Consider the following 12,263-nt stretch of genomic DNA (forward strand, 5'->3'; position numbering starts at 1 on the left):
ATTTCTCCAAAAATACAATTTATAATAAACAATTGCGGGACAAAATAGTATCTGGTGATACTCAGTGTTGGTGACAGAGTAGAAACTAATGTCTGTTGTTTGTTAGTCCTTGTTTCTTCCATGAAACATTGTTTTTTGTTGTTATAAATTTATTTATTTATTTGTTTTATTTTTGGCTGTGTTGGGTCTTCGTTGCTGTGCATGGGCTTTCTCTAGTTGTGGCGAGTGGGGACTACTCTTCATTGCAATGTGTGGGCTTCTCATTGCAGTGGCTTCTCTTGTTGCAGAGCATGGGCTCCAGGCGTGCAGGCTTCAGTAGTTATGGCACGCGGGCTCAGTAGTTGTGGCTCGCAGGCTCTAGAGCGCCGGCTCAGTAGTTGTGGCTCACGGGCTTAGCTGCTCCGCAGCATGTGAGATCTTCGCGGAACAGGGATCGAACCCATGTGCCCTGCATTGGCAGACGGATTCTTAACCACTGCGCCACCAGGGAAGTCCTGAAACATTGCTTCTTATTAAGGGTCCATTCAGGTTAGACTTCCAAAGTTTCCTCAAGGATGAGGTAATACTCAAATGGTAAATCAGATGCCTTCTCAAAGTGACTGAAATAACTTAATTAGCATGCGTTTGACTTCATCTTCTGTTACCAAACAACAGGTGCTATAAAAGAAATGTCTCATATTAGTATAAAATGCAGTCAATCTGTGCTGCAGTCTATGAGTCTAAATTACCCTCCTATTCTAATGCGGGTAGCCCTTTTGTAATAAACCCATCAAAAGCAAGGGTTCTAGGGAGCAGAGATGGAGGGAGATTGGTCTTTGGCCCTCATGAGATGGTAGCTGGGGATCCACCAGAAGTGCTACCCTCAGTGCACAGCACTAATTCACAGTCCCATCTTCTCAAACCAACTCAGTCTTTGAGTATAACTGAAATCTCCAAACAACAGAGCTGAGCCCGTAAGGCCCATATGTAAACTGTCACCCCTTCTAACAGTCATCTCCTTCTTTGCCACGTGAATCCCCGGGTGTGGTTTTCTTCTTTCAGCTTCTCTTTCTGATTAGTCATCTCTGTGGTGATGACAGAGCACCCCTGGGTAACTCAGAGGAAATCAGCCCAAACACCCAGCTACAGCCTTGCCTGAGCAAGTCCCTTTGAACTGAGATTCCATTTCATGGCTTTTTTTGTCTTCCCCACGATATTTCCATAGGCCAGATCAGACCACGGCTCCCAAAATATCTGCATTCCTTTGGTAACAGGAATTCATAAAAATTTAGTGCTGGGGTCACAGGGGTTAGGTAAAGGAAATAGGAGTTTTCCTTACGAAGAACCCTGTAGAACATGAAAATGGGTGCTGTGGATTTCTGAGGGGGATAAAGTGGGCAGCAGCTCTCCATCTAGCCCTGGCAGGCACACGCTCTTCCACAGGGACTTCCTCACCCTCTCCCACAGCCAGGTGCAACCACTGCCAGAGAATCAGGCCTGCATCTCCAGTTCTCCTTCAGGCTGAGGTAGCACCTGCAAGTCTTTCTTCCCAGAGAAATGGGGGACCCTGCTCCCTTTTTAATTTGGTTGGCTCTGTGGCCTGTTTTCCAGACATTTACCAAGAGTGAAGAATACCAGCACTCCCAGAAACTGTCTAAATTGAACTGTCTTGGTGAGAAGTGTAATATCACATCCATCTTCCCTCAGATACCTGATATTTACTTGGTTGCCCTCAGATATTTTTAATTGGGTTTAGCTCTTCCTAACACTGGTCTCACGGAGATGTGACAAGTGCACATTTCTTCCTGGTTGTGCTTGCCCCTCCCCAGCTCCTCCCCCAAGCCCTGCCCCTCCATCATATGTGTAACCCTTCAATAACTGAGTCTAGGGAACTCCTCCCTGCAGCCACAATGGGCTCTTTAAATCTAAAAAGTATTCTTAAATAGGGTAGGAAACACACAAAGTACAAAATTTGAATAGCAAACAAAAATACTCCAAGAAAAGTAAGCTCCTCTCCCAAACCCAACCCCATCCTACCTAGGTTTCTCCCCGGGATGTTACCTACCTTAAGAAGTCAGTTTTACCTTCCTAGCTCATCATTCCAAAGCAATGTTTTTCATGCAAAACTCTCCTGCTCCAGAACCTACAATGACCCCCTACTCCCATATCACTTGATTTTAATGCCCTTGACTTCCAAAACTTTTCCTGCAAATATTCTTTTGCCATTTCTTCAACTTGATGCTAAGCAGGTTGACGTCTTTATCAAATAACCACGACAGGTTTCGTTCCCCTCCATGTCTCTGCTGATTCTCCCAGCTGGAATGCCTTTTCCACTCTGCTCTTGCTTTGGAGATCTAGCTCACATCGTACTCCCTTCAGAGTCTTCATGATTATTCTGGCCTCTTCACCTCCCCCTTGTTGGTTGCCCAGCCCTGACCATCCATTCCGGCCCATCACCATGTGCTTCTTGCCTAAGTCTTTCTGTTTCTTACACACTCATCCATTCTCCCCACTGTGACCATAAGCTTCTCAGGGTAGGAGCCTTAATATATGCTTTCTCTGGATCCCACACAATGTCTAGCCTCACTGGGTACATTGATCTCAAGCCATGGGCTAACACAGTGCCTGACATCTAGTAATCTCAGTAAGTTATTTGTTGAATGGAGTAAAGGAGCAAGGTAAAGGAATGAGTTCTGGGATATGCCGTCACCTTTCTCAGTGGCCCTGGATGACAGCGCTCCCGTGACCAGCATTCCCCGTCACTGTCTGTGATGGCCAGGCCTCCACTGCTACCATGTGGATCTCAGCAGAGGCGCTCCTCCGACCTCACCGTCACCTGCCCTCACACACGTTACTTCAAATCTGAAACGCCCCCCCTCTGACCATAACCCCCGGGTCTTCCACCTCTCCCCACACTGCTAGCACACCTGCCCCTCACCTCATCCATGGCTACTTGACTCCTCTCCACCCCCTCTCCATGGGGCCTCCTGGACCATCAACCCCTCGCCAGACTCACTACCCCTGCCCACCCTGCACCCTGAAGCTGGCTGAGCTGTCCCCTAGAACCCCTTGCCCCAGGCCTTCTGCTGCAGCTGACTTCCCGGGTGACCTGGTCACCGTCCTGGCCGGCAGCTGGGGAGAAAGGAAGCCTCCCAGGCCCATCCATTGGTCTGACTGCCCCCAGGCCCTCACTGCTGTGCTGCGATCCCTCCACTCCAACCACTCACCCAGGGGCTTTTGTGAAAGTCCGCAACTCGTTCAACCAAGCCAAAGGTCTTGACCACCGCCTCCCCCTTTGCCTCCTTGCAGCTCTAATATGTGGCCTCCCCCTCGGACCCCCAACAGGGTGCCGCTTGGGTCTCCTCCTGGCTCCTCTGCCTCGCCCACCACTCGAAGGCCTTCAGCTTCTCTTTCTTGGTGACCTCAGATGCTCAGGGAATCCATTACTGTTCGGACGAAGATGCTCCCCAGCCTGTAACCCCAGCCCCTAAAGCCACTTCTCCAGTTACACGCTAGACACCCCTATCCACGTGACGTGCCCGCACCCCACGCTCAGCCTGTCAGAGCACGAATTCACCTTCCCAAACAAGGGCCCCGCCTGAGTCCTCCGCTGTGCCTGGCACGCTGCCAAGGGTCAGAACTCCTGTCCCTTTTGGCTCCTTTCTTTCTTTTATTAAAAAACTCATTCATTCATTCATTCATTCATTTATTTATATTTTTGGCTGCACTGGGTCTTTGTTGCTGCACGCGGGCTTTCTCTAGTTGCAGCAGCGGGGTCTACTCTTCGTTGTGGTGCGTGGGCTTCTCATTGCGGTGGCTTCTCTTGTTGCAGAGCAGGGCTCTAGGCGTGCGGGCTTCAGTAGTTGTGGCTCGCGGGCTTACTCACTCCGCGGCATGTGGGATCTTCCCGGACCAGGGCTCAAACTTGTGTCCCCTGCAGTGGCAGGTGGATTCTTAACCACTGCGCCACCAGGGAAGTCCCTTGGCTCCTTTCTTGAAGAAGAATCATAACCATAATAGCTAACATTTATTGGGCACCATTATGAGCCAGTCACTCTTCAAAGCATTTTGCTTACACTAGCTTGTTTGTACATATTATTTCTACGCTATTATTACCTACACTATCATTGTTATTTCTATACTACTGTTATGCCCATTTTCCACAGAAGAAAACTGAGGTGCAGAGAGTTTAATTGACTTGTCCGAGGCCTGTGAGAGACTGAGCTGCCACTTAACCCCGGGGAGTCTCGCACCAGACTACACCCTCCGCAGAGACTTTGCTCATACGATATCCATACTTTCTCTGAAACCTAGCCCTCCTTCATTTCTGCCATGACCACCCCGATTCAGCCTCTCCTCTGCTTTGGCTGGATTATTTTATTTATCCACCAACCAGTGTCCCCATCTCTAGCCTCTTGTCTATTAATTCACCCTATGCTTTACCAGCAGAGCGATCTTCCCAAAGCATAGCTCTGCTCAAAAATCCTCAGTGGGGACTTCCCTGGTGGCACAGTGGTTAAGAATCCATCCACCTGCCAATGCAGGGGACACGGGTTCGATCCCTGGTTGGGGAAGATCCCACATGCCGCGGAGCAACTAAGCCCATGAGCCTGCGCTCTAGAGCCTGTGCTCCGCAACAAGAGAAGCCACCGCAATGAGAAGCCCGTGCACCGCAACGAAGAGTAGCCCCCGCTTGCCGCAACCAGAGAAAGCCCACACGCAGCAACGGAGACCCAACACAGCCAAAAATAAATAAAATCAATCAATCAATCCTCAGTGGTTTCCCAGAAAAAAATCACCCAACCTCTTGGCAACTCTCTCTCAATATCTTGGCCTGGCTCAACCTCTATCCCACTAACATATGCTGCCCCCAAAAGGGATGACTTGCCACCCCTACCCTGCCTTTTACAGCCCTGGGCCTTTACTCTTCCCTTCATCCCTCAAAGGGACCTTCTGGAGCCTCCTTATGGCAACTTACTTCACCCACCGCCACCGTTCATTGTGTTTGGATACTATCTTTTGTTCATGATACGGGCCCAGCTCTGACCCTGGCTCCTGAAGTGAACCCTATCCTTGGCTCAATTTTCCTGGGATGGGAGAAGGAGGGAGTAGATTGTGGTGGGTAACAGGATAACTCTTGGAGTCTGAAGACCTAGATTTGAATCCCAGCTCTACATTTATGAGCGATGTGACTTGACTTCTCCGGGTCTCACGTTCGCTGTCTCTAAACAAGCTGTAAAGATACCCCCTTGCATAAAGCTCACTGAGAGGGCTCAATGAGATGTTACATGGAAAGTGGCCAGTTGGTGCTTAATGAACTGTGGTGAGTATATCTGCTGATGTTACTTATTACTGTTCAAGGCAACTAACTGACAGATAAGTAGAATCTGGCTCCCCAAGGAATAGGCCCTCTACATCAGGCTGTTCCGCTTCTAGTACACGATATACAATTTACCCACTGAGCAGTCTACAGGATACTTACCTAGTTCTCTGTGTTTATCTGCTATGGGCGTCTCAGAAAACCTACAAATGAAGACATTTTCATCTCAATTAAAGAGCTGAAAAGAAAAGCTGGAATCTGGAGTTGCTGGCTAGAGGGCTGAACTGGGAAAACTCTAAAGCAGAGCCCTGTCGAGCTGGTATTTCCTACTCTCCTAAATGCTTACATCAAATTGGCCATAGAGTTGGGCCAAAGAGTTGTTCAAAAACTGGTCATCAGATGATAGAAAAACAAAAACTGTTGACGAATGTTTTTTTCTATAGCAGCTTGTGCATAAAGCTAAAGATGGAGGGAAGGCTGGAATGTTCTGGACCAGCGCTGCCTGACAGGGATAGCATGTGAGCCACGTTAAGTAATTTAAAATGCTTAGTAGCCACATTACACAGTAAAAAGAAATGGATGGGGACTTCCCTGGCGGTCCAGTGGTTAAGACTCTGTGCTTCCACTGCAGGCGGCGCAGGTTCAATCCCTGGTTGGGGAACTAAGATCCCGCATGCCATGCAGCATAGCCAAAACATTAGTAAAATAAAATAAAGTAAAATAAGATAAAATAAAATAAAAATAGTAGTAGAGCAATTATATTTAAAAAAAAAAAAGAAATGGATGAAATTAATTTTCACGATATATTTTATTGACTAGACCAACATACCAAAGATACTATTTTAACGTGTAATCAACACAAACATTATTAATGAGATACTTTACATTCCTTTTTTAAATAAGAAGTCTCACAAATCCGGTGTCTGTGTTATACTGATGGCACACCTCAGTTTGGACTCTCCTGTTTCAAGGGTTCAACGGCCACAGGTGGCTCGTGGCTCCCATTTTGGACAGCACCGGTTTGGACGTTCAGATACGGTCCCACATGTATGCATCAGGTTCCTCCCCATCGAAGGCATCAGCTAGCCTGGAGCCATGCTAATGGTCCAGAAGCCAAGTCCACAGGCTTGACTGAGCTTGTAAAAGTGTCAACTACAACTGGCCGACGGAGCTGTTTACATCCAACTCTCTCCCCTTCTGAAGGCTCCATGCCGAATGCCTCACTTTCCCAATTAATGGCTTTAGGGTTGAGATGCTTGCTCAAGTAATTATTTTTTAGAACAATTTTTTTTTTCAGGTTATATGGTGCTACCAGTACTGATCACTGATGTAAGTTTCCCTCCACTGAATAAACTTTTTTTTTTTTTAGTAAGTTAAATCAGCCAGTTGTTTTAAATAAGTTAAATCAGCCAGAAAAGTACTCAGTGCTACTTTTCTTTGGTTCAGGAGTTCTGGTGGTAGACCCCCCCCGCCCCTTCCCTCCCAAGAAAAACACATGAGTGGAAAATTATTTTGGTTTCTGGGGACCAATCTGTTAAGGAGATGATTAACTATAATACTTCTATTTGGGGATTAAAAATAACTTTTTCAAAAGAACACCTGAGTTCCCCAAATGTTTTACTTATTGGTAACAATGGCTTAAAACTTTCTTCAGCTGATTTTTTTATAACTCCTTTGGAGGAGATTCAGTTGACTGATAATCTATTACTTAGGGATCTTCGTGGTATTTGAAACCTATAATATAGAAATGGTACCTTTGGGAAATCATATTCTAGTGCCAATACCCCAAAATAGTCTAGGTCAGCACTGACCAACAGAACTTTCTGCAATGATGGAATTGTTCTCTATCTGGTCTCACATGGTAGCCACTAGCCATCTGTGGCTACTGAGCACTTGAAATGTGGCTAGTATGACTGAGGAACTAAATTTTAAATTTTATTTAATCTTCATTAATTAGAATTTATATTTAGATCACTGTACGTGGCTAGTTCCCACTGTATTGAACAGTGCAGGTCAAGGGAAACTTAAATCTAGTCTGTGAACTTGATTCAAGACATGACTGTGAAATGACATGGACCCCAGATGCCATCACCTTGCAGAAAGCTTCCTCTACAACATTCCCTGTGAGAGTGACAAATCAGTCTCGTAAATTTCCTTTTGGTGAAGGCTGATATGGAAACTGATGGGGCTTCAAGAACCTCTACTCTGAAATTTACAGCCTGGTCAACATCCTCCGGGACTTGAGGAGGGGTTTCTTGGCACCAGGAAAGAACAGGCTGGGATGAGGTTACCAGTTCTCCAGGGCATATGGGTTGCTTTCTGGAGACTGAGGAAGGCTCAGGAAGGCAACACGGGTAATACCAGGTCATTTTACCCACTCCATGTCACCCGACTCAACAAATGCTCCTTCCTACCTGGGACCTCCTTCTGGGCTATAAGTCACGAAAATTATGACCATGGCAGCCAAGAGTAAGAGGTTTTTTGCAAAATCTGGCTTGAGACCAGAAGTATAACTATATGTTGAGGTGGGCCACAGATATGAGGCTGTGGAACAGTCCTAAGTATATTCGGCTGTGTTCCCACTCCTGTACAGCCCTCTATGGCCCAAGGATTCATTCCACCTCAAGATAATGCAGAATCTTGGGAAACCCGACATGCTCAGCAACCCCAGACACCAAGTACAACAAAAAAGGTTTTGTTTCTTTCGAAACAGCTAAAATTTCAAACTTTGTTTCCATCTTCAAATTAATCATTTTCTGGCCTTTGAAAAACCAATTCCAGTTTGAAAACTTATTTTTTTAAAAAAAGAAAGTATACGTACATTTTATAAACAGCAAACCACATATTAGTGCTGGCAGTATGGCTAAAAGCACAAACCTGTGCCTTGTATTGTCTGAAAAAAAGAAAAAGAAAGAAAGAAATACAATTAGCTGGAACTGACCAAAACAGACATACAATTGATCCTCTTTATTTGTAGATTCTGTATTTGCAAATTTATCTACTTGCTAAAATTTAGTTGTATTCCCCAAACCAATACCTGCAGCGCTTTCACGGTCATGCGCTGACATGGGCCACAGAATGGTGAAAACTGTGTTGCCTGATGTACACATTCCCAAGCTGAGGTTCAAGGCAATGCTCTGCCCTTGTGTTTTAGCCCTTGTACTGTAGACATGTGCCCTATTTGTGGTCTATTTAGTGTCATGCGTTTCACATTTTTGTACTTTTTTGTTGGCTATTTCACGGTCTAAAACGGCCCCCAAGCACAGTGCTGAAATGCTGTCTCGTGTTCCCAAGCATAAGAAGGCTGTGTGTGCCTTACAGAGAAAACACATGTGTGTTAGATAAGCTTCATTTAGGCATCAGTTATGGTGCTGTGAATTCACTGTTCATGCATCAACCACATATATTAAATGAGGTGTCTTTAAACAGAAACACACGTAAAGCAAGGTTCTGTATTGATTCCTTGCCAAAAATGTTGTGACCGGAGGCTTGCAGGAACCTAAACCTGTATCTCCCCTGGGAGCAATGGTTCAATATGCACTAATTCTGTGTTTACAGTGACAATAAAACATAACTACCGTGAATAAAGAGAATCGACTGTATTTCTAAATAAACGTATATGCACAAGGTTGATACATATCAGGCCCAGTGCTGTTTATTAAAAGCAGCAAATAGTCCACTATTCAGCCATCCCGTCCGGCCAGTGGGAGCACAGCTTGGTATCGTGTGCTTGGCAGGGCAATGTGGCAGCCATGCATAGCAAGCCTGAGAAATGTTCATCATACAGCCGCTGACACTGTGCTAAATGATGCGCCCACAGGCTCACCGAATCACTGCGACAACGCTGGATTAGTGCTCTAACCTCTCAGTGTCTCAGTTTCCTCTTGGGGATCACTCTAAATGGAACTGATAAATACGCCTCCTAGGGTAATGGTGAGCATTAACTGAGTCAATACACTTAAGAACAGCTATTAGCTGTTGCCATGAACCTACTGAATTGATGCTATTGGAATCTCTACTAACGTCCTTTGATCCTGCAGTTCCATTTCTAAGATATTAACCTACAGAAACTATCAGTTATGTGCCCCTCTCCTCCCTCCAAAAAAGGCACAAAGATACTTACCGCAGTCTTACAATATCAAAAAGCTAAAACAACCGAAGTGTCCACAATAGAAAAGAATGATGTGTTCATGAGGTGGACTCTATCCACCTACTAAAAATCTAAGGGCAGAATACTGAGGATATGGCAAAATGATCACCACACATTGCTAAGGGAGAGGGTGGGGTCACTAACAGCCAGTACAACATGGATAAGAGAGAAGGGAGAGGAGGAGAGAGGAGTGGAGGGGAGGAGAGGGAAGGGGAAGAGAGGGAAGGGGAGAGAGAAAACGAATGAATGAATGAGAGTATGAACACACACCCTTTCCTCTTAGTAGGAACACAGGTGAGTTAAGAGCAAATAGGCAATAATCCATTGGTTTGATTTGAGAGGCCCCTGGCCAGAAACTGCTAGTTGCTCCCCATACCCATTCTCCCCTCTTTAATAAAAGAATTCAGACTTTCAGCTGGGCACACCACCACTCCACTAAAAGATTAGTTTCTCACCCTTTCCTGTAGCAAGGTTTAACCATGTGGCAAGTTCTGGGCCGCGAGATGCAAGAAGGGTTGTGTGGTATTTCTCAAAAGTCTCCCTGAAAGGGGTAAGACACACCATTTTCCCCTCCCTGGGTCCCGCTGCCTGAGATAGCAGGGAAGGTGCAGGAGCTGGACCACACAACTGCATAAAGTAGTAATGAGCCCAGGGCTGCCTACCTCCAACTATTATTATTATTTCTTTTTAGTTGAGAAAAGTTAATCATTTATCCTTTTTTTAAAAAATTGAAGTATATAGTTGATTTACAATGTTGTGTTAGTTTCAGGTATACAGCACAGCGATATATCTGATATACTTTACCTTTTCTGTAAGATGTTATAGAAAAACCCAAACTTTTTGGCCAACCATGTGTGTGTGTGTGTGTGTGTGTACACGTACACACACACACACACACATATATTCTTTTACAGATTCTTTTCCATTATAGGTTATTACAAGATATTGAATATAGTTCCCTGTACTATACAGTAGATCCTTGTTTATCTATTTTATATATAGTAGTGTGTATCTTTTAATCCCAAACTCATAATTTATCCCTCCCTCCCCAATGTTTTGTTGGGTTTTTTTTTAGCATGAAAGAAGTAATCTACATTTTTAAGCCACTGATACTTCAAAAAAATTTTTTAAACAGCTGAATCTAATGCTACTTGATACAGTCCCTTCCAAAATCCTTTCTCCCATGGGATGATGCCAGATGCTGTCATCCATCGCTTTGGGATAACAGATATTTAGGGGAGATGAAACAACAATGATACAAGTTCTTGATTACGTTCTTCCTTCTTGACCTGGCCAGTGCATTGACAGTTGCTTGCTCTCTCTTCACTCGGCTTTGGAGATACCAAGTTCTTGGGGTTTTCTGCCTTCCTCCCTAGCGATCCTTTTCAGTCTCCTTTGCTGGATCCTCTGCCCTTAGCAGCCCCCTACATGCTGGAGTCCTCAGGACTCAGTCTCAGCACCCCTCTCTGAGGACTGCTTCCTCCACATGATCTCTTCTAGTCCCAAGGCTTTAAATGCCTACTTTACTCTGATTATGCCCAAATCTCTATCTCCAGCCCTAACCACTCACGAGAGACCTAGACTCATAAATCAAAGCCCCGTATTTGACGTCTCCATTTGAAATCTAATGGGAATCTCAAACAACATGTCCCAAACCAAACTCTATTTCTTCCACACACCTGCTGTTCCCCTGCTTTCCAGTCTAACAGCAACACGATTCATTCCGTTGCTTGGGCCAGAAATCTAGGGGTCATCTGAGTTATTTCTTATTAGGCACCCTTCTTCTCCACTCAAACCATTAGAAAATCCTCTTGTTTCTATTTTCAAAGTGTAGCCTCATCGGAACCGCTTCTCCCAACTCTACTAGTCCAAGGCACCATCTTCTCTTGCTTAGACCAAGAGTTTCCTAATTAGGCACATAACCCCCAGGGAGAACATAAGATGACCAATGAGGTGCAAAAAAAAAAAAAAAAAAAAAAAATTAGAACCTCTATTTATTTTTACTACTTATGTCATTCTTTAAGTTTTTTAGATTTTGTATATGTTTTTAAATTGTATGAGTTATATTCATTTTGTAGTACATTGTGGTAGAAGTATCTGTTGCTCCCCAATAACCAATCTCTCCTTTTCACTCTGGGAAGAGAACCCCTGTGTTTTAACTGGGCACATGGCCAGCAAAGGATGGCACTTCTCAGCCCCCCTCAGCTAGGTGTGGCCATGAGCTCAGACTGGTCAAGGGGGTGTGAATGGAAGTGATGCATGCCACACTTGATCTTTAAAGGGGAGGACCAGGTTCCATCCCTCTCCTTCTCCCCTCCCACTTGCTATGGAGCAAGTAGAGACGCGAGCCCCTGTTTGACTCCAGAGAGCACAATTTATAAGCTATAAGCGTTTCAGTATGTATTTCCGAAAGATAAAGATTCTTTGTAAAACACAACCATGGCATCATCAGACTTAAAATACTGTGTTCAACCTCATCAAACATGGGATCTCTGTTTAAATCGCTCCTGTTTTTTACTCTTTTCTGTTTGAATCAGGACCTAATAAGGTCCATACATTGCAATTAATTGATATGTTTCTTAAATTTCCTTAAACTTTAAGTCCCCCCATCACCTCTCTTTTTCCTCCCCTTATAATTTATTTATTGAAGAAACTTGATCTTCAGTCCTATAAAATCTTCCACAGTCTGTACTTTCATTTAACATGGTATGGTTCTCACTAGTCAATTCCCGTGAATCAGTCCAAAAACATTTTTTTAATTTGATTTATTTTGAGATATATAATATAAAGAGTCAGGATGGTGTCATGGAAAAA

The 12,263-nt window shown here is 44.6% G+C and overlaps 1 protein-coding gene across 1 annotated transcript in view; it reads right to left on the reverse strand.

Annotated features, from left to right (window-relative positions):
• Nucleotides 1-336: 336 nt before the first annotated feature.
• The window catches only part of CD58 (CD58 molecule), a 43,760-nt gene continuing 31,833 nt past the window's right edge, over nucleotides 337-12,263 (reverse strand). The window contains exons 4-6 of the mRNA XM_007169326.2: nucleotides 8,121-8,192; nucleotides 5,462-5,502; nucleotides 337-657 (exon numbers count right to left, since the gene is read on the reverse strand). Coding sequence (XP_007169388.2) covers nucleotides 5,483-5,502; nucleotides 8,121-8,192 — 92 coding nt within the window. The 3' untranslated portion in view covers nucleotides 337-657; nucleotides 5,462-5,482. The remainder of the gene's footprint in view (nucleotides 658-5,461; nucleotides 5,503-8,120; nucleotides 8,193-12,263) is intronic.

Source organism: Balaenoptera acutorostrata, chromosome 1 (genome assembly GCF_949987535.1).
Source record: "Balaenoptera acutorostrata chromosome 1, mBalAcu1.1, whole genome shotgun sequence".
Lineage (NCBI taxonomy): Eukaryota > Metazoa > Chordata > Mammalia > Artiodactyla > Balaenopteridae > Balaenoptera > Balaenoptera acutorostrata.